An 18983-nucleotide genomic window follows, 5' to 3' on the forward strand; every position below is an offset into this window, starting at 1 on the left:
AATTTAATCGAATTAGATCTGATTTATTGACAGTCCTAATTGGGCTTGGCCCAACCCAATTTGCACACCTGAAAAAGGAAGGCTAGAACTTCATGGGTGTAGTTTCCTTTCAAATGGCCGGACCAGAGTGACTAGACGATCTAGCGCGTATCAAACTAATTAATTAATTGAAGCCCATTAGGAACAATTGTTTGGATTGGGTGGCGAAATAGCTAAGTCCAGGCCCAATAAACTGTAAAGTGAAGACAATCTCCCAATTTTTTTTTTGAAAGGTGACAATCTCCCAATGGAAGTCCATTATTAAATACAAGTAAATCCAAAACCTAGGTCGAATGTCCCTTATTAATTATATTATTATCCAAAACGCAGAAATACACACAAGTGTACTTCTTGAGACAGGTTCTAATCCAATGGACCTTATTGTGGGCCTAACATTTTCTCCCTTAGGAAATAGGAAAACCGTTAAAAACTTCTGGACTTCTGGTGTAGTGGTGTTGCATTCGTAAAAGGACAAAAAGATGGATGCCGCCTATCTGGCTTAAGTTAGTTGATTTCTTTATTAGTTAGTTGGACACGAGTTGTATTGCCTACTCTCACACAACACGTGAGAGTTGTAACCCTCACGTGTTCCACCATCAACTTTCCCTACTTGACAAATTAAACCCTGGACCTGTTTTTTTGGCGATCCACCCCAATCTGATCAAATCAACTACCATACCAATACACGTGCGAATAACATCCCAATTAGCCATTGCAGCCATACATGAGAAACATCTCCCATGAATGAATGACAAGGGAGGCATCAATTGGGATATGCTCCTCACACCGACTTTACAGTCATAGGAATATTTCTCATAAATAATAATATGTAAATACGGAAGATGTTTCGAATAATAATAAATAATATTCTCAATGTATATCTGCAGTGGACAGTTGGGAGCATTTTGTTGGTAGTATATATATATATATATATATATATATATATATATATATATATATATATATATTGATTTGAATATTATGTTTTACTAAATTGTCATAGTTTCTAGTTTATATAAGTCATTTTTAATTTACTTTTTTAATAATATATAATATTTTGATGATTTTTATTTCAATTTATTTGTACTATTCAATATTTAATTATAATCCAAATTCAATTCAAATCTAATATAAATCCAATGGATAATGTAAATTCAAATTCAAATATTGGACCTATCTATACCCATCCAATTCCATCGACTTGCAGCTCTAATATGTATTTCTTGATTTTTTTTGTATCCTTGGCATTTCCCATTTTTTTCTTTCAGGTCATTAAAGCTAAAATACAAATCAGCCGATTCCAATTTTCCTGTCTGAATAAAAAAACTTTTGTTTCTACTATTCTTTTGAATCTGGAATCCAACGCAACAGCTAATCCTGATTGGGCTAGAGAATGAGGCAACCAAAAACTAGCATTTTTCTGATTGCCACCTAAGCTGCCAGCTGGCTAGATCCATCATCCATGGCTTTCTACAAACTTGTGAACGTGAGAACGTGATTATTGGGGAAGAGGGAAGTAGCCTGATATCAACTGTCCGTTCATGAAAGCATGGACGAGGGCTGTTTGGTAAATTTGTCTCATCATATGCTATCTGTCCTTCCAATCCAAAGTCTCAACTCCCACTCTCCCAGTACAGCGGAAGACAGAAACAACCTCATAAATCATCCTCGTCTTCTGTATAAATTCTTCAACTACTACTTCCTCTCCAACTCACTAGCCAAGTTCCTCACCAAACAAACCATCTCTCTCTCAAGCTGAACATAATGCAAGGAGGTCAAATGGTGATCGAAGAACCAGTTCGACTCGCTTCAGTTCTTACATCTACTATACCTGTAACACCTCTCTCTCTCTCTCTCTCTAGAATGAATCCATTGCTACAAGATCTTTACGTACGTAACATGAAGAACATATGCATTTAAATTTCCGTTCTGCTGAACTTTCTACTCGTTTTTAGTTTTATTCTGTTGCTGTGTTTCTTTTGAGCTCTTATTAGTTTGTTTTCGTCCTGAAACATTATAGATTATTTAACCTGTTCTGTTGCAGTGTTCCAGTGATATTCATCGTTATTGTACAGATTTTCAGATGAATTTTACTGTTATATTGTCTTCTTTGTTCTTATTTAGTTTTTGTTTGGTTTTAATTATATAAGCTATTTTCTCCGGATTTTTTCTTAAGATTTTTAGTATTGATCATCAATTCATCGTTGTGGGATGAATTTGTCAAGCCCGTCTTGTTTTGTTGTTCAGATTCTCTTCATTTAGTTTTTAGAGCTTGGGCTTTGTTTCGTAAGTTCTACCCTGGCAGACTTCTCTGATAAATTATGATGAATATGACGGTTTCCTTAGTTGGATGAGGTTATGGATACAGCTTTATTCCTACCTATCCTCATTATTGACTATGAGCTCTCTTGCTTATCTCCCCCAGCCTACCACGCGAAAGCAGATAAGACAGAACTCTGAATTGTTTTTCTATGCTCTTATTTAAAGATTCATTGCATTTTTTTCCTCTGCAGTAGTATGTTGCTTTTGATGTTCTGCTTTGCTGTTTTTTTTTCCTTAATATCCATCTTAAGGCACTTTTTCTTGTTTGCTTCAATAATTGGAAGTGTTCCTGTAATTGTATTTCATGGTAGTGTAATATAATTCTGTTTTATGGTAATGCTTTATTTAAAACAAAGATTTTTGCTTATGTTTTATGTGAAATCTGCAGAGCTACATCCCATCACTAACCAAAATAGTTGGAACCCTTGGACCAAAGTCACGCTCTGTTGAGGTGATTGAAGCATGCCTAGAAGCAGGAATGTCAGGTGATTTTCATGGATACTTCTCATCAGTATACATTTCCTAGTTGTGATGTAACCCTGTTCTGATGCCCACAATACATTCTTTATTTTCTGGTAGTTGCACGGTTCGATTTCTCTGGGTTGAGTGCAGAGTACCACCAGGAAACTCTTGATAATTTGAGGAAAGCTGTGAAGAATGTTAAAAGGCTATGTGCTGTAAGTTGTCTTTCTTCTCTATCTTTATCTACCATTTCATAAAGTTCCAATATAATAAAAGTCTAGGCAATAGATTTTGTGTTTAACTTTGTGCGGCAGCGCACACACATGTTCATGTGCATACAGATAATACTAATTCTTTTCTGCATAAACAATCCCTTTTCAAACATTAGAATACGGTCCCTACTTTCAAATGAGGTGTTTTATTGAGAATCCTGTCTACTTAGAATTTTATTTAAAGAGTATGAAGCCTTTTTGGTAATTATTGAGTTCTTGTAAAAAGTGCATTATATAAGAATTATATTTTTATGTACAATTAATCACAAGGCTATTAGAAGAGTGTATTAGCATTCTTACATATGAAGCTTTTTATGCTTATTAAGAAAGTAAGAATGGTGCAATATAATTTTTCCATTCATAATAAGAAAAGAAGCTAGGCAACCAAGGCTTGATTGGCCTCTCTCTCCATAACAGATTACTTCTCTATATCCAAAAAAAGAAAAAAAATGCGTAATTTCACTGAGCTTGTACAATCTTTCCAAGAGAAAATAGCTTCGTAGATCTCCACTATAGCTATGTTCTTGGAATAAATTACAACCAATCTAGGGGGTTCATATTGGATGGTACTGGATGCCCTCTTAATGTGAATTTCTTCTTGAGAAGGTAGAATAGATTTATCTTTTATCAACCAGCATAGGCAATAAGGGGATGCTCAAATAACATATTCTTGTACTTTATCTGGATTTACCCCTTGTTTCTGTTCTATCACTATAAGGAAATTTTGGCCAAAACTGAGATATATATCTTGAGATTGCATTTCATGCCGCTTCATAGTCCAAAAGAGACAATTTTATAATGTATTTTGTTTTTTTGGTTAGTGAATAACTAGATGCGATATTTTGTTCTATTTCTAAAAGTTTGGGAGGGGAGAGAGGGAGGCCTCATACATTTCTATCTTCTCATCCTTGTTATGTTTCGAAAATTTTGGGTAAGATTATATAGGTGATTCCTTTTGAGTGATGCTCTGGTTCAGGATTGACCTGGAGCAAAGCTTCAGGAGTGCTATTTTATTAATTCTTTAATGTTTTTTCACACTTACACCTATGAAATTTGGTAGAACATGAATTTTCTTTTTGGTAATGGTAGAACATGCTTTTTCTAGGCATACATGCCTGATGCCTGCATTTAATTTAGTTCATTATTACCAGGTTATGCTAGATACTGCAGGGCCAGAGCTTCAAGTTTGCAATACGACTGGTAATCCAATTGAGCTGAAGGCTGAAGATCATGTTACTATTACTGCAGATGTTTCTAAGGAACCATCAGCTAAGGTCTTAACTGTCAATTATGCTGGACTTGCTGAGGTGTGTATCTGAGTCTGCTAGTAACTTTTCGTTTTGTCATTGGAATTTTTTATATTTTTATAAAAGGTTGCATCTGGTTTATTAGTCCATGCCTTTTTTCTTTATAAATATTATTTTTTTTTTCTTTTGTGGGACTACAGGATGTTAAAAGGGGTGACACTATCTTTCTCGGGCAATATCTTTTCACAGGAAGTGAAACAACCTCTGTGTGGCTTGAGGTGAAAATTTTAGTGAACGCATTCTCCATTGCTTGTTATGAGAAGAATCTGGACGGCCTGAATATGAATCTTAAACTAATATGCTAGTTTTTTATATGCTTTTGCAGGTAGTGGAGACAAAGGGTTCAGATGTCATTTGTTTGGTGAAGAATAGTGCTACTCTTGCAGGATTTATTTTTACCATGCATGTCTCCCAAGTCCATATCAAATTACCTACTTTGACTGAAATCGATAAACAAGTAAGATTTTAATCATTCTATCACTGCCATAAAATGTTATTATGCTTTCCTTATTCTAATTCAATACCTTATGCTCACTTAATTATCTATTTTGTGGAGTTAGATATGTAGTGTGTTGAAGATTAATCAGTTTTATGATGTTTTTTATGAGTAGATGTTTTATGTTAGTTGTTAGATAGGAGGTGGGGACCACAGTAGTTATGTGATTCCAAATTTTATTATGTTTTTGTGTCTTATATATGCTGTTTTATGTCTTGCTGCCCTATAAGGGCATAGTTGTTTTTGTACTGCTCTATTATTTTTAGTATAAAATTATAAATAATAAGTGAAGGGGGCGGCCAGATTATTGCTCTCCTTTCTTTTCAACTTCACTTCTTCTCTTCTCCTTCTCTCTTCCTTCTTTCTTCAAGAAATTCCTTTTATTTCATATTTTTTAATTCAGCAAGCTTTCTACTTGGTATCAGAGTGGCAGCTAGGAAAGCATTCTCATGCAGCCCTAGATTAGCTAACTGCATGAAGTATTAAAGGGCTGATCGATCTACTGTAGATTGCCCAGTTCTTGGATTTTTTGGTGGGATCTAATCATCAGGAAGGTGATCTACTGTTCGACATCAAAATCAGGAAGAACTGGAGTACAAGGAAGAGTCTTGAAAAGTTGGACTCTTTGTTTTTGATATGATCTTAGGTGGCCAGGTATTGTTAGCTTTCTTTTGATTTTCTGAAGAGTGCGGTTTGGTTTCTGGATTTTTCTGAGCCTCCTGGAGTGATCGATTCTCTCTTCTCTTTGTTGGGAGACATGGAGAGGAGAATGATTTCTCTCCAACTAGGGTTTTCTTCTTCCGGAAGGGTTTGTTTCTGTGTGTGTGATATTAAATTATTTTTGGAAGGTTTCCAATCTATTTTTTTCTTACTGTTGAACTGTTTGAAGTAAGATGGAGAGTTGGAATACCGAGATGAAATCTACCAGTACTGTGGGACTGGGTGTTGGAGGTAGTAGTGATATTTTTGGGTCTGGGATCATTACTATAGTAAAGCTTGATGGTACAAGTTATTTGGAGTGAGCACAATCAGCTAAGATGGCTATTGGTGCTCGTAGAAAATTAGGGTATCTCACTGGGGAGGAGAAGAAACCTGATATAGACTCTTCCCGATGGGTGTAGGAGAATTACATGGTAATGTCCTAGTTGTGTAATTCTATGTTACCTCATATTGCAAAAAAATTCCTATGGGCTAATACTGCTAAGGAGATTTGGGATGGAGTGACTGAAACCTACTCTCAGAAACAAAATAAAGCCAGAGCCTATCAGTTAAGGAATCAGGTGATAAGTATGAAACAGGGAGAAAAACCTCTTGTTGTGTATTTCTCCATGCTGAAAACCCTATGGCAGGAAATAGATCACTTAGAAACTATGGTATGGGAAAGTGTAAATGATGTAGCAACCTATCACAGACTGGTAGAGAGGAATAGGGTTTTTGAGTTCTTGGCAGGGCTGAACCCTAAACTCGACATTGCTAGGCAGCATATTCTTTCTAGGGAGGGTGTGACACTCTCTCAAGGCTATGCCTTTGTCTCTGGAGAGGAGAGTAGGAGGAATGTAATGCTGAGACAGCCTGGGATTGACCAGTCGGCTATGGTTGGTACAACAAAACCTAAGCCGAATGGAGACAGGGGGAGTAGTGAGACTAGAAGGGAAGATAAGAAGGACTTGGTGTGTGATTATTGTAAGAAGCCTAAGCATACCAGGGACACTTGTTGGAAGCTTCATCCAAATCTTATTCCTACCCAAATAAGGAACAAGAAGGGAAATGCAAATGTAGCCACTGCAGGAGACTCTTCGGCCCCTCTTTCTTAAACTGATTGGGAATCCATTGCGGTAGTAGTAGTGAAGACAGAATTGGAGAGGTTTTAACAGATTATGAGTAAGAAAGGTTCACCTAGCACTAGCCTTCCAGATGGACAACAGAATGCAGGAGCCAGCTATACCTCTTCCTTTGCACATATAGGTATTTCATATGCAACTGCAAATCTTGCATCCACTTCAGGTAAGGAGGGACCTCCTTGGATTATAGAATCAGGAGCATCTAAGAACATGACCAATGCCCCTACCCTTTTCAGTTCCTATCAATTGTGCTCTGGTAGAGACAGAGTCTCTACAGCAGATGGTTCACATACTCCCATTGCTGGGAAAGGGACAGTTAGAGTGACCAATGACATAACTCTGTCTTCTGTTTTACATGTCCCTAGACTTCATACCAACCTACTGTTTGTTAGTTCTTTGACAAAGAATTTGAATTGTTTCGTGACCTTTCTTCCTGGTAATTGTGTTTTGCAAGATCTGGAGTCAAAGAAGATAATTGGGAGTGGTCGTGAGGTGAATGGAGTCTACCTTTTGGATGAGATTTCGAGACATCAGGGCCATAATGTTAGCAGCAACAATAGTAGTGGGTCAGAGTCAGTGAACCAGATTATGCTCTAGCACAATCGCTTGGGACACCTTTCTTTTAGTTCTTTGAAATGTCTTTTCCCAAAGTTGTTTGAGCCTGTTCAATTATCTACTTTAGAGTGTGAGAGTTGTCAGTTAGGAAAGCATTGTAGACAGTCTTTTAAACCAAATAATAAAAGAAGTACTTTTGCTTTTAATATTGTTCACACTGATGTATGGGGGCCATATCATATCCCTTCCATGGGAGGATTCCATTACTTTCTCTTGTTTGTGGATGACTATACATGATATTCTTGGATATATTTGATGAGATCACGTGATGAGGTTCCTAACTTGGTACGACAGTTCCACCAGATGGTTCTCACACAATTTGGAGTGAGAACTAAGTTTTTTAGATCAGATAATGCCAGAGAGTACTTTGAGAAGGACTTGACCACGTTATCTCCTAGAACATGGGGTAATTCATCAGAACAGTTGTGCATATACACCACAACAGAATGGAGTTGTTGAGAGAAAAAACAGACACGTTGTGGAGGTGGCAAGGAGTCTTATGGTGTGTGCTTCAGTTCCTGTGCAATTCTGGGGAGATGCAGTTCTTAAAACCGTGCATTTGATTAACCGTGTTCCTTCACGGACTTTGGGGTTTAAGGTGCCATTTAGTCTGTTTTTTCCAGATGGGGAGATATTTCATATACCTCTGAGGGTTTTTGGGTGTGTTTCCTTTGTTCACATTCTTGGCCCTCATCGCAAGTAATTGGATCCTAAGGCCAAGAAATGTGTTTTTCTTGGGTATGCTCAGAACCAAAAGGGGTATTGCTATTATGACTCAGTGTCAAGGAGCAAATTTGTCACAATGGATGTTACCTTCTTTGAATCCACTTTCTTCTTCTCGAGTGGTTCTCCTCGGGGGGAGAGTTTTGGGGAGGAGAACTCACAATCTGTTCCTCTTCCTATTTCTTTGGCACCTTCATCAGTTCAGCCAACACCTTCATCAGTTCAGCCAACACCTCCATCAGTTCAGCCAACACCTGCACCTCCAGTTTCATTACCTGAGCCACTACAGGCAGCCTCACAGAAATATCAGCGCCGGCAGATGATGGTTGACTCCACACATCCTCAACCCACGCCACTCTCTATCAGTCCTTTTGAAACTCCAAATTCGGCAGATACAGTTCTAGGCATTACTCTTGAGACTGAGTCTGTTATGTTTTCTAATGATAATGTTCTTGTCTCTAACACCATTGTTGCAGCTGATCCCACTGACCTTGATCTTTCCATTGCACTTCGTAAGGGGAAGAGAAAGTGTACAACCCATTGCATTTCACACCATCTTTCCTACAGTGCCTTATCACCCTCCTACCATGCTTTTCTTTTTTCCCTGGATTCTGTGTCTATACCCAGAAATGTTACTGAGGCTCTCTCCAAACCTGAGTGGAAAACAACCATGCAAGATGATATGGATGCTTTGGTTAAAAACCAAACATGGGAAATAGTTGATCTCCCCCTAGACTAGGAGACAGTCAGATGTAGATGGGTATTCACAGTGAATTATAGGGCTGATGGCAAGATAGAGAGATACAAGGCAAGGTTGGTAGCAAAAGGGTATACTCAGACCTATGGTGTTGATTATCTGGAAACCTTTGCACCAATAGCTAAGATGAGTTCAGTTCGTAGCCTTTTATCTCTAGCAGCCACCTATTCATGGCCCTTGTTCCAGCTTGATGTTAAAAATGCCTTCCTCAATGGTGATTTACAGGAGGAGGTATATATGGACATTCCAGCAAGCTTTTATGAGAATGTTGATAAGGGAAAGGTGTGCAGACTCAGAAAATCTCTGTATGGATTGAAACAGTCACCTAGGGCTTGGTTTGACAGGTTTAGAGGGGCACTCATCCGTTTTGGATACACACAGATACAGTCTGATCACACTCTCTTTGTGAAGAGGAGAGATGCTCTGGTGTCAATTCTGATTGTGTATGTGGATGATATAGTGGTGACAGGAAATGATCTGGAGGAGATTGATGATCTCAAAAAACCATTGCAGCAAGAATTTGAGATCAAAGATCTTGGTGAGCTCAAATACTTCTTGGGAATTGAAGTTGCAAGGTCCAAGCATGGGATCTTCATCTCACTAAGGAAGTATGTACTTGACCTATTGTGGGAGACTAGGAAGCTGGGGACCAAACCAGCAGACACTCCTATTGATCCAACTCACAGAATTAATGGTGTGGATGGTGAGTTGGTAAAGGATGCAGGGAGATATCAAAGAATGGTGGGCCGACTGCTGTATTTGTGTATGACACGACCAAATATTTCTTATGCTGTCAGTGTTGTGAGTCAGTACATGTATGCACCTCGGGTTCAACACTGGGAAGCTATTGAGAGGATACTTGCATATCTGAAGAAGCACCCTGGCAGAGGCATTCTTTTCTCAAATCATGAGAATCTAAAGCTAGAGTCCTATACAGATGCAGATTGGGCAGGATGCTTAGATGACAGGAGGTCTACATTAAGAGTGTGTACCTTTGTAGGTGGAAACTTGATCTCCTGGAAGAATAAGAAGCAAGCGGTTGTGGCAAGGTCAAGTGTAGAGGCTGAGTATAGATCCATGGCTCATGGTGTCTCAGAACTTCTTTGGGTTATATCTCTCTTGAGTGAGATTGGGGTGAAAGCAGAGGAACCTATGATGTTATACTGTGACAATCAGGCTGCAATCAATATTGCCCACAATCCAATTCAGCATGATAGGACAAAACACATTGAAGTTGATAGACACTTTACAAGAGAAAGGGTAACAATCGGAGAAGTCTATTTGCCTTATGTCTCTTCAAAGTTGCAGCTGGCTGATGTTCTCACTAAAGGGGTGGCAAAGAACAAGCTTGAACATGATCTACGCAAGTTGGGAACGTGTGACATTTACTCCCAACTTGAGGGGGAGTGTTGAAGATTAATCAGTTTTATGATGTTTTTTATGAGTAGATGTTTTATGTTAGTTGTTAGATAGGAGGTGGGGACCACGGTAGTTATGTGAATCCAAATTTTATTTTGTTTTTGTGTCTTATATATGCTGTTTTATGTCTTGCCGCCCTATAAGGGCATAGTTGTCTTTGTACTGCTCTATTATTTTTAGTATAAATAATAAGTGAAGGGAGCGGCCAGATTATTGCTCTCCTTTCTTTTCAACTTCTCTTCTTCTCTTCTTCTCCTTCGCTCTTCCTTCTTTCTTCAAGAAACTCCTTTTATTTTATATTTTTTAATTCAGCAAGCTTTCTACTTAGTGGTTTCTCTAGTTCTTAATACTAAATTAAGGTTTTTAATATTTCCTTTAACTAGTTAACATCTATAAGTGAATTGAAGAAGAAAAATCTATACCTGTTTCAGGATATCTCTATGTTGTTCATATACAGTATCTATCTTCTCTTTTCAGTTGACTTGTAGGTTAAACAACTAGAAATCAAGGTCTGAGTGCTTTGAAAACTCGGCAACAATGGAGAATTGTAAGGATATTAGCAGATTCAATGAGAAAATTCCAATGTACATGGATCAGAATGAACGTCACATAAAAAGAGAGAGAAAAAAGAGAAATGAAATGGAGAAAATTCTCAAACAATGTGGACTTAAACTTCTTTGCTTACTTCAAAGATTAAGCTGTGATAATCCTTGATACATGTGAACTTAGGGATATAAGGATAGTCAAAAACATCATTATCTGGATGAGGAATGGGATGTTGGTCCTTAGAAGCTTCATCATTATCCTCAGGAATCTTGATCTTTGGTGGGTAACTTGAGCGATTGAACCCTTCATTCAGTTGAGTCCAAAGATCAAGAAATGGCCTTATTGATAATCTATATTGGGTGGTCTGTGCCCATAGGTAACTTGAACCCTTCGTTCAGTTGAGTCCAAAGATCAAGAAAGGCCCTCACTGATTCACTTGCCAGAGAAGGTCCTCAGGCAGAATATATATTGGGTGATCTGTGCCCCTAGGTTAATGGTTGTTTAATGTTTCCCTTTAGAGTTAGATACAGGAGAGAGTAGTAGTGGAGCTACTTACCTTGCTATATTCCTATCTTGATTCTTTTCTACTAGAACCTCTGATTAGTTACCAATCACAAGAGGATAAAAAAAAATCCCAGAAGCATGTATCACATTTCAACGTCTCCCAGCACTTTCTAAATATTACAAATAGTTCATGCCTTTCTTTGAGATATTTCTTTGTTTCTACATGTAGAGTTGTTTCCATGAAAACCTACTTGTGGAGATTAGCAGTTGATTTTTGTATGTGTGTGTGTGTGTGTGTGCGTGCTGTTTTCCAAATCATTTAGGACAATAAAGTTAGTGGATGAAAGTTGCTAGCCAAGAGTGCTCTATGATGAGGTTTCTGGATATGAAGTGTATTTTTTATAGTAATTCATTGAGAACGGGCCAGGAAATGGCCGAGCCAAGGTCATATATGTATTGAAGGGTTTTAAGTTTTCAAAGATCATTTTCCTAGATCCACTTTTAGCTAAGGATGCTTTAGGCATTATTTGCTATGATATCTGGATACTTGCACATGGCTAGCATAATGGTGTTGGAGACAATACATGCCCAATATGACACCAGATAATGCACAGATACTTCTAGGTATACTCTATAGCATTGACACTTCTGAAATACGTAAAATGGTATATTTTAACAAATCCTACTATAAAAAAAAATTTATGTTAAAATTTAATTAAATTTATTAAGACATAAGCCTTGAGAATTGGCACTTAGTTTCAAAATCCAAATATAGAAGCATGATATAATTATGTTATACGGGATACTCATACCCTAATCCATATCCAGTTTTAGGATAGAAAATTCCAGTGAAGTTTGAATCCTACTTGATGTAGTCCTGTTGTGAGTTGAAGTTTGAGCTTATAATACTACTTTATTCTCTATACTTCTGTTTAAAGAAAGCACTAAATTATCTGATGTAGCCGGATTGAATACTACACTGTAGTATTTTGACATTCTTTAATCTACCAACTCCCATTTTGATTTGACTTTGGTTGCTGCACGAAGATTTTTCTCTTGGTTGATAATTTGGAAATGTCATTCTAGTGCCTAATGATACTTTACCAATTTCTTTTATTTGGAATTCTAACAGGTGATATCTACATGGGGTTCTCGTAACAATGTTGATTTCATTTCCCTTTCATATACCCGCCATGTAGAAGATGTGCGAGAGGTAGGTATTTTTGGGCATCTAAATCACATTGTAATTACCATATAGAGTATATACGTAGTTATGTACTTTATTATATAACTTTATTGTTTTGATTGATATCATTGAACTATGTCCTTTAACAGAAGAATTTGCAAACTGAAATCCTCCTGTCAATACTAAAAAGGAGAATATGTAAGCTGTTGCTTCATTAGAGAAGTGGCATCTTTAGTCACACTTTTACCATGTCTTGGTTATTATACTACGGTATCTGATACATGTCTATCTGTTTTGCATTGACATAATCCTTTTTTTCAGTAATGTATCATATTTGAACTATATATAAAGAAGAAAAGGAACATTTGTACAGGATGTATACAAGAACAAAAGAAGCAACTTTTCTTTTTCTTGCAAGAGGGAATGGAGCTGCATAGCTCAAAAAACACATGGACCTCTCCATCCTACAACTGCACAAAGAAGCCCCTACCTGTATAGGTTAACAAAATGAACTGAACAATACATGAAGCCATAATTCTTACCCCCTCATTACCAACAAAAGTAACAACAGGACCATGATCCAGGTATTGCTTTATTAACACCATATAAAACTAAAAGCAAAAGAACCAGTCTACAAAAAACCAAAAATCGAATCTCAGTGTCATACAAACTTCCCTAGATGGAAAGGAACAAAATAATAGATACTACTTTCTATCTGTTGCAAGAATTCCATTAAATATTAACATGTAGTATGCAAAAAGTGAAGGAAAACTCACAATTTCCTCCATTTTTTTTAAATGAGTTCTGTCCATATCTCATCTCTTTCTGCCCTTGTTCCCGATCCATAATGGATGAACTTATTCCTTGAAAATTGTGTGAAGCAGCATTAAGAGTCCTTGGAAGGTTATTCAACCCAACTCCTTCCAAATACCCGTAGTAAACAGGGTTATTTTCCATAAATTTCTACCTTTCATCTTAAGGAGAATAGATGAACATACTGCATTAACTCATTAATTTGAAGTAGAATCCTACAACTAACTTCATAAAAGAAAAGGAAAATAAATGATTCGCATCATCCTCTGTTTCTTCACATTTCTTGCCAATTTGATATTTCTCTCCTTGTGATGTCTTGTATTAAGGTCTGGCCAATGGTCACTATTTAAGTGAATGCTTCCACTCACGGAGGAACTGAATTACCTAAAATCTTTATCAAGCCCACCATAGGCTTAGTCAACCCTCTTTTTTTATTATGTAAAAATGAGATAGTAGGCCTCTTGCCTCAATCCCCTAGAGCATGGAAAGAATTCCTCTGAGACATGTTGATCAAAATGGAGAATGAAGTTTCAGATATATAGGTTCTACTTCTACCAATCCATTCCATGTTCTCATGAAACACATTTCCTCCATCACCTATAATGAGAATATCTGTTATACATGATCATACACATTTTCAAAGTCATTTTTTTTTATCATCCCTACCTCTTTCTTCCTTAGCTTGTTCTTGATAAATTCAATTACAATTAAGAACCCATCAAGTATTTGCATTGTTTCTGTAAATCTGCCAATATTCTAAGTATGAGGTCTTACTGGATATCAAAGTATGTGAAATTCATGGTCAGTTACAGTTGGGCAGCTCCTGAACATGTCTTGGATTTCCTTAGGCAATGGCATGGTAGGGATTTGGTCCAGAGAGGAAAAGCCTACTGGTGCACACTGGCCCACGTGGTGCTATGCGGAATGTCGAAAGAAACAACCAAGAGAATTTTCGAAAAACAAGAAAAGAACCAACCATTGAAGATCTCATATCCTACATAACCTTTTTTATGTAACCTTTGGATGACAGGCTCTGAGATCTTTAAAGGGGTTACCCTTTCAGACTTACAGATGAATTTGGTGGACCTTTCCCTGGAATCCAGCTGTTGTTCAGGCTCCCCCAGGGAGGGAGGAGGTGGATATAAGATTATGCAAGTGCAGTAGGTAATCCAGGGGAAGCTGGGACTGGAGGTGTGGTCAGAGAGGAAGATGGAAATATTCAGTGGCCCGTTAGGGGTTGTGGACTCTACAAAAGCAGAGATTGTGGCTGCCTTAACAGATCTTAGTATTGCTAAGAATTTTGGACTTTCCCTCTTAACCATGGAAGGAGATTCTGCAAACACCATAAAATGGCTATGGGAGGACAGTGGCCCTTGGCGTCTAATACATTACCCGGTTGAAGCTAGAGATATTATGGCTCAGATGATTGTAAGGATTAGATGGATCCCTAGGGAACTAAACTCTGTGGCCTATGGTCTAGAAAAATCTGGGATTCATAGGGATTCCCTGTTTAGTGACTGCATGTTACCCTTGTAATTCCATTGGCGAGTCTTTGTTGCAGTTGTACATCTCTTCATGTACCCTATGCTTTGTTTTTACCTTTGTAATTCCATTGGCGAGTCTTTGTTACGTTTCTTCAAAAAAAATTGTGAAATTCACTTCCTTGAGGAGCAAGTCTACAAGCTTCATTTCTGTTCCCAAATTAATCATAACTGTTGTAAGTATAGGACAAGACCTGATCAAGTGACAACAAAGAGGAAAAGTTCTTGAGCACCACAATCAAGCAAAACACAAAAAGCTTCAGTCTTTTCTTAATAATTGGCTCAATTTAAAGTGTGATTCCATACTTATGAATCACATGGGAAACATTCCTTAATGCCCAAAATAATCAAGCTTAGAAAACAAATCACGTTGTAATTCTTAATCAACTCCTAGAAGAACTAAAATTTGACCTTTTTGACAGACTTCAGTTTTTTTCCTGAATTTATAAAAAAAGGCAATATCTAACACCAATAACTTTTAAAAGAAGTTCTAAAATAAAGTAAGTGCTAATTAAATTTTATAAAATTAAATAGTTTCATCAGACACTTGTCAACTGTGAATAAACCCTAGTTGTTTCTAGGTCAAAGTAGAGAAGAATAAAGAAGAAAGAAAAGAGAAAGAAGAAGGAGAGGAGAAGAGTATTCGGCCAGACTAGAAGAGAGGATGTTCAAAAGTCACTCTCCTAGCCGACCCACTTGATTTTTATTCATGAAAAACTTGAGTTACAAGAAAGACAATTTTGTCCCTCATAGAAGATGGGACACATAACTTAAACTCAGATACAATAGACATTTCACTTTCAATAAGATACACCAGAATGACCAAAATACCCCTGACTCGAGCATTCTAATACTCCCCCTCAAGCTGGAGAGTATATATCATATAGTCCCAGCTTGTTACAAATGTAATCTATTCTTCCCCGAGACAATCCTTTTGTGAAGATATCTGCCCACTGATTTCCTGAGCTCACATGAGATGTAGTTATTACCCCACTTATCACTTTCTCTCTCACAAAGTGACAATCCACCTCAATATGTTTAGTTCTTTCATGGAAGACATGATTGGATGAGATGTGAACAACAGCTTGGTTATCACAGTATAGTTTCATGGGTTTGTCAATTGAGAAACCCATCTCCTGTAGTAGGTTCTTCAGCCATACTAGTTCACATGTGGTATGGGCCATAGCCCTGTACTCTGCTTCCGCACTACTTCTTGCCACCACTGTTTGCTTCTTGCTCTTCCAAGTTACAAGATTGCCACCCAGGAAGGTACAATACCCTGTGGTTGACCTCTTGTCTGATATAGAGCCAGCCCAATCAGCATCTGTGTACGCTACTATCTCAAGAGGTCCTCCTTTTTGGTATAACAAACCACGACCTGGAGCACCCTTTAGGTACCTAACAATTCTTAGAACAGCTTCCCAGTGAGGAACCCGGGGATGTTGCATAAATTGACTCACCACACTCACAGCAAATGATATATCTGGTCGGGTAATGGTCAGGTAGTTCAACTTTCCCACCAACCTTCTGTATCTTCCAGGATCATCAAACTCTTCACCTGCATCCACACTTAACTTGGCATTGAGTTCCATAGGAGTCTCTGCTGGTTTAGCACCTAACAACCCTGTTTCTTCAAGTAGATCAAGAACATATTTCCTCTGACATAGGTTAATCCTCTGTTTTGACCTCGCAACTTCTATTCCTAAGAAATACTTTAGCTTCCCCAGATCTTTCGTATTGAAGTGGTCCTATAAGAATTTTTTCAGCTTGTCAATTCCATTGCTGTCACTTTCAGTTATGACAATATCATCCACATACACAACTAGCAAGATTTTTCCATCTTTTGAGTTATAGCTAAACACAGAATGATCAACCTGACACTGTTTCATCCCAAAGGCCTTCACCACTTCACTGAACCTACCGAACCATGCACGAGGAGATTGTTTCAGTCCATAGATTGCCTTTTTGAGCCTGCACACCTTACCAGCCTCCCCCTGAGCAACAAACCCTGGTGATTGCTCCATATACACCTCCTCAACAAGATCACCATGTAGGAAGGCATTTTTTATGTCAAGTTGTAGGAGAGGCCAATCATACATAGTAGTCAATGAGATCAACACCCAAACTGAACCAATTTTAGCCACAGGAGAGAATGTCTCCATATAGTCCACACCATATAACTGAGAATAGCCCTTGGCCACTAACCGTGCCTTCAATCGTTCCACACTGCCATCAGGAAGATGCTTCACTGTATAGACCCATTTACACCCAACAGTGTGCTTACCAGGAGGAAGGGTGGTGAGTTCCCACGTATGATTATGTTGTAGAGCAGAGAGTTCTTCTTCCATGGCTTGCCACCACCCTGGAGAGGCAAGGGCTTCCTGTACAGTCTTGGGAGTTGGAACCGATGAGAGTAATGATATAAACTTGCAATGAGAAGCAGAAAGGTGAGCAGTGGAAACATAGTCTGAAATGGGATGAGAAGTACAAGTACATTTACCTTTCCGCAAAGCAATAGGGAGATGAAGATCTGAGGGAGAAGGAGCAGTAGCAGGATTTGTCGGTGGGTGCTGAAGTGGAGGAGGAGCCGAAGCACTTCTGCGAGTATAGACTTGAGTAATTGGCGGCCTCTCTGTAGTAACTGGCATATGATGTGCATCTGCAGTAGGAGTGGGAGCTACGGGAAGGGGGTCCACAACTGGAACAGGAAGAGGAACCACAGAGGGAGAAGAAGAGACCCCGGCATTGGAGAAAAAAGGAACCGACTCAAAGAAGGTGGCATCAAGGCACACAAATGATTTATGAAACTTAGGGTTATAACACTTCTACCCTTTCTAAGTCTTTGAGTAGCCAAGAAAAATACACTTCGTAGCCCGAGCATCTAGCTTGTCTACTCCAGGCCCCAAGTGCTGAACAAAACAAACATAACCAAAGACTCTTGGGGTGAGAGGAAAGGGAGACAAAGTGGGGAACAACACGGAGAAAGGGGATTGACTTCCAAGGATTGACATGGGCATCCGATTTATTAAAAAACAGGATGTAAGAACAGCATCACTCCAAAAGTGCTTTGGGACATGCATATTGATCATCAAGGACCGAGCAGTTTCAAGAAGATGTATATTTTTTCGTTCAGCTACACCGTTTTGTTGCGGGGTGTAGGCACAAGAAGTTTGATGAATTATTCCATGATGTTCTAGGTATTGCTGAAATGATGAGGAGATGTATTCTTTGGCATTATCGAAGCGAAGTATTTTCATATGAACACCAAACTGAGTGCGTATTTCAGCATGAAATTTCTGAAAAATAGAGAACAATTCACTACGGTCTTTCATAAGATAGATCCATGTCATCCTTGAAAAGTCATCAACAAAGATTACAAAATACTTAAACCCATTGTATGATACCACTTTAACTGGACCCCATACATCAGAATGAACTAAAGCAAAAGGACTTGAGACACGACTATCAGTTCTTGGGCTAAATGAGACTTGATGATGTTTTCCCAACTGACATGACTCACAATCTAATGACAAAAGATGACTCAAGGAAGGAACTAGCAGCTTCAAAGCCTTGAGAGAGGGATGACCAAGTCTGCAGTGCCATTGGAGAGGAGTAAGAGACGACTGAAAAGCCACTGGAGGGCCACCACCATCAAGGTAATACAAACCACCGGCTTCATGCCCTCCACCAATCTTCGTCCCTGTCTTGAGATCCTAAAACACACAAGAAGAATGATAGAAGGTTACAAAACAATTAAGGGACTTGGTTAATCTACTAACAGACATAAGGTTAAAAGGGAACTTAGGAACATATAAAACAAATGCTAAAGACAATGAGGAGAGATCAACATCACCAACACCACAAATAGAAGATGTAGAACCATTAGCAAGTGTAACTATCTGAGATGTGGAGGTGCGAGAAAGGGAAGAAAATACATCAAGAGTCCCAGACATATGGTCCGAGGCGCCAGAATCAATGATCCAGGGTGAGGCTTTGGAAGCTAAACAAGTCATACCTGAATGGGCAAGTGTAGTTGTGTTCTGCTGAGATGTTTGAAGGAACTGGTCATATATTGCCCGTGGTACACTCACCATTTCCTGCCCGGAAGCACAAGTGGGTGTGGAGGGGGTTGGTGCAGTT

General features: G+C 38.4%; 1 protein-coding gene across 1 annotated transcript in view; it reads left to right on the forward strand.

Moving 5' to 3' along the window:
- Positions 1-1587: 1587 nt before the first annotated feature.
- The window catches only part of LOC104611302 (pyruvate kinase 2, cytosolic-like), a 28322-nt gene continuing 10926 nt past the window's right edge, over positions 1588-18983 (forward strand). Inside the window, exons 1-7 of the mRNA XM_010278286.3 lie at positions 1588-1872; positions 2750-2846; positions 2941-3038; positions 4247-4402; positions 4543-4620; positions 4728-4859; positions 12436-12516. Of these exons, the coding sequence (XP_010276588.1) occupies positions 1804-1872; positions 2750-2846; positions 2941-3038; positions 4247-4402; positions 4543-4620; positions 4728-4859; positions 12436-12516 (711 nt within the window). The 5' untranslated portion in view covers positions 1588-1803. The remainder of the gene's footprint in view (positions 1873-2749; positions 2847-2940; positions 3039-4246; positions 4403-4542; positions 4621-4727; positions 4860-12435; positions 12517-18983) is intronic.

The sequence above is a fragment of the Nelumbo nucifera genome, chromosome 7, assembly GCF_055504915.1.
Source record: "Nelumbo nucifera cultivar China Antique chromosome 7, China Antique-T2T, whole genome shotgun sequence".
Lineage (NCBI taxonomy): Eukaryota > Viridiplantae > Streptophyta > Magnoliopsida > Proteales > Nelumbonaceae > Nelumbo > Nelumbo nucifera.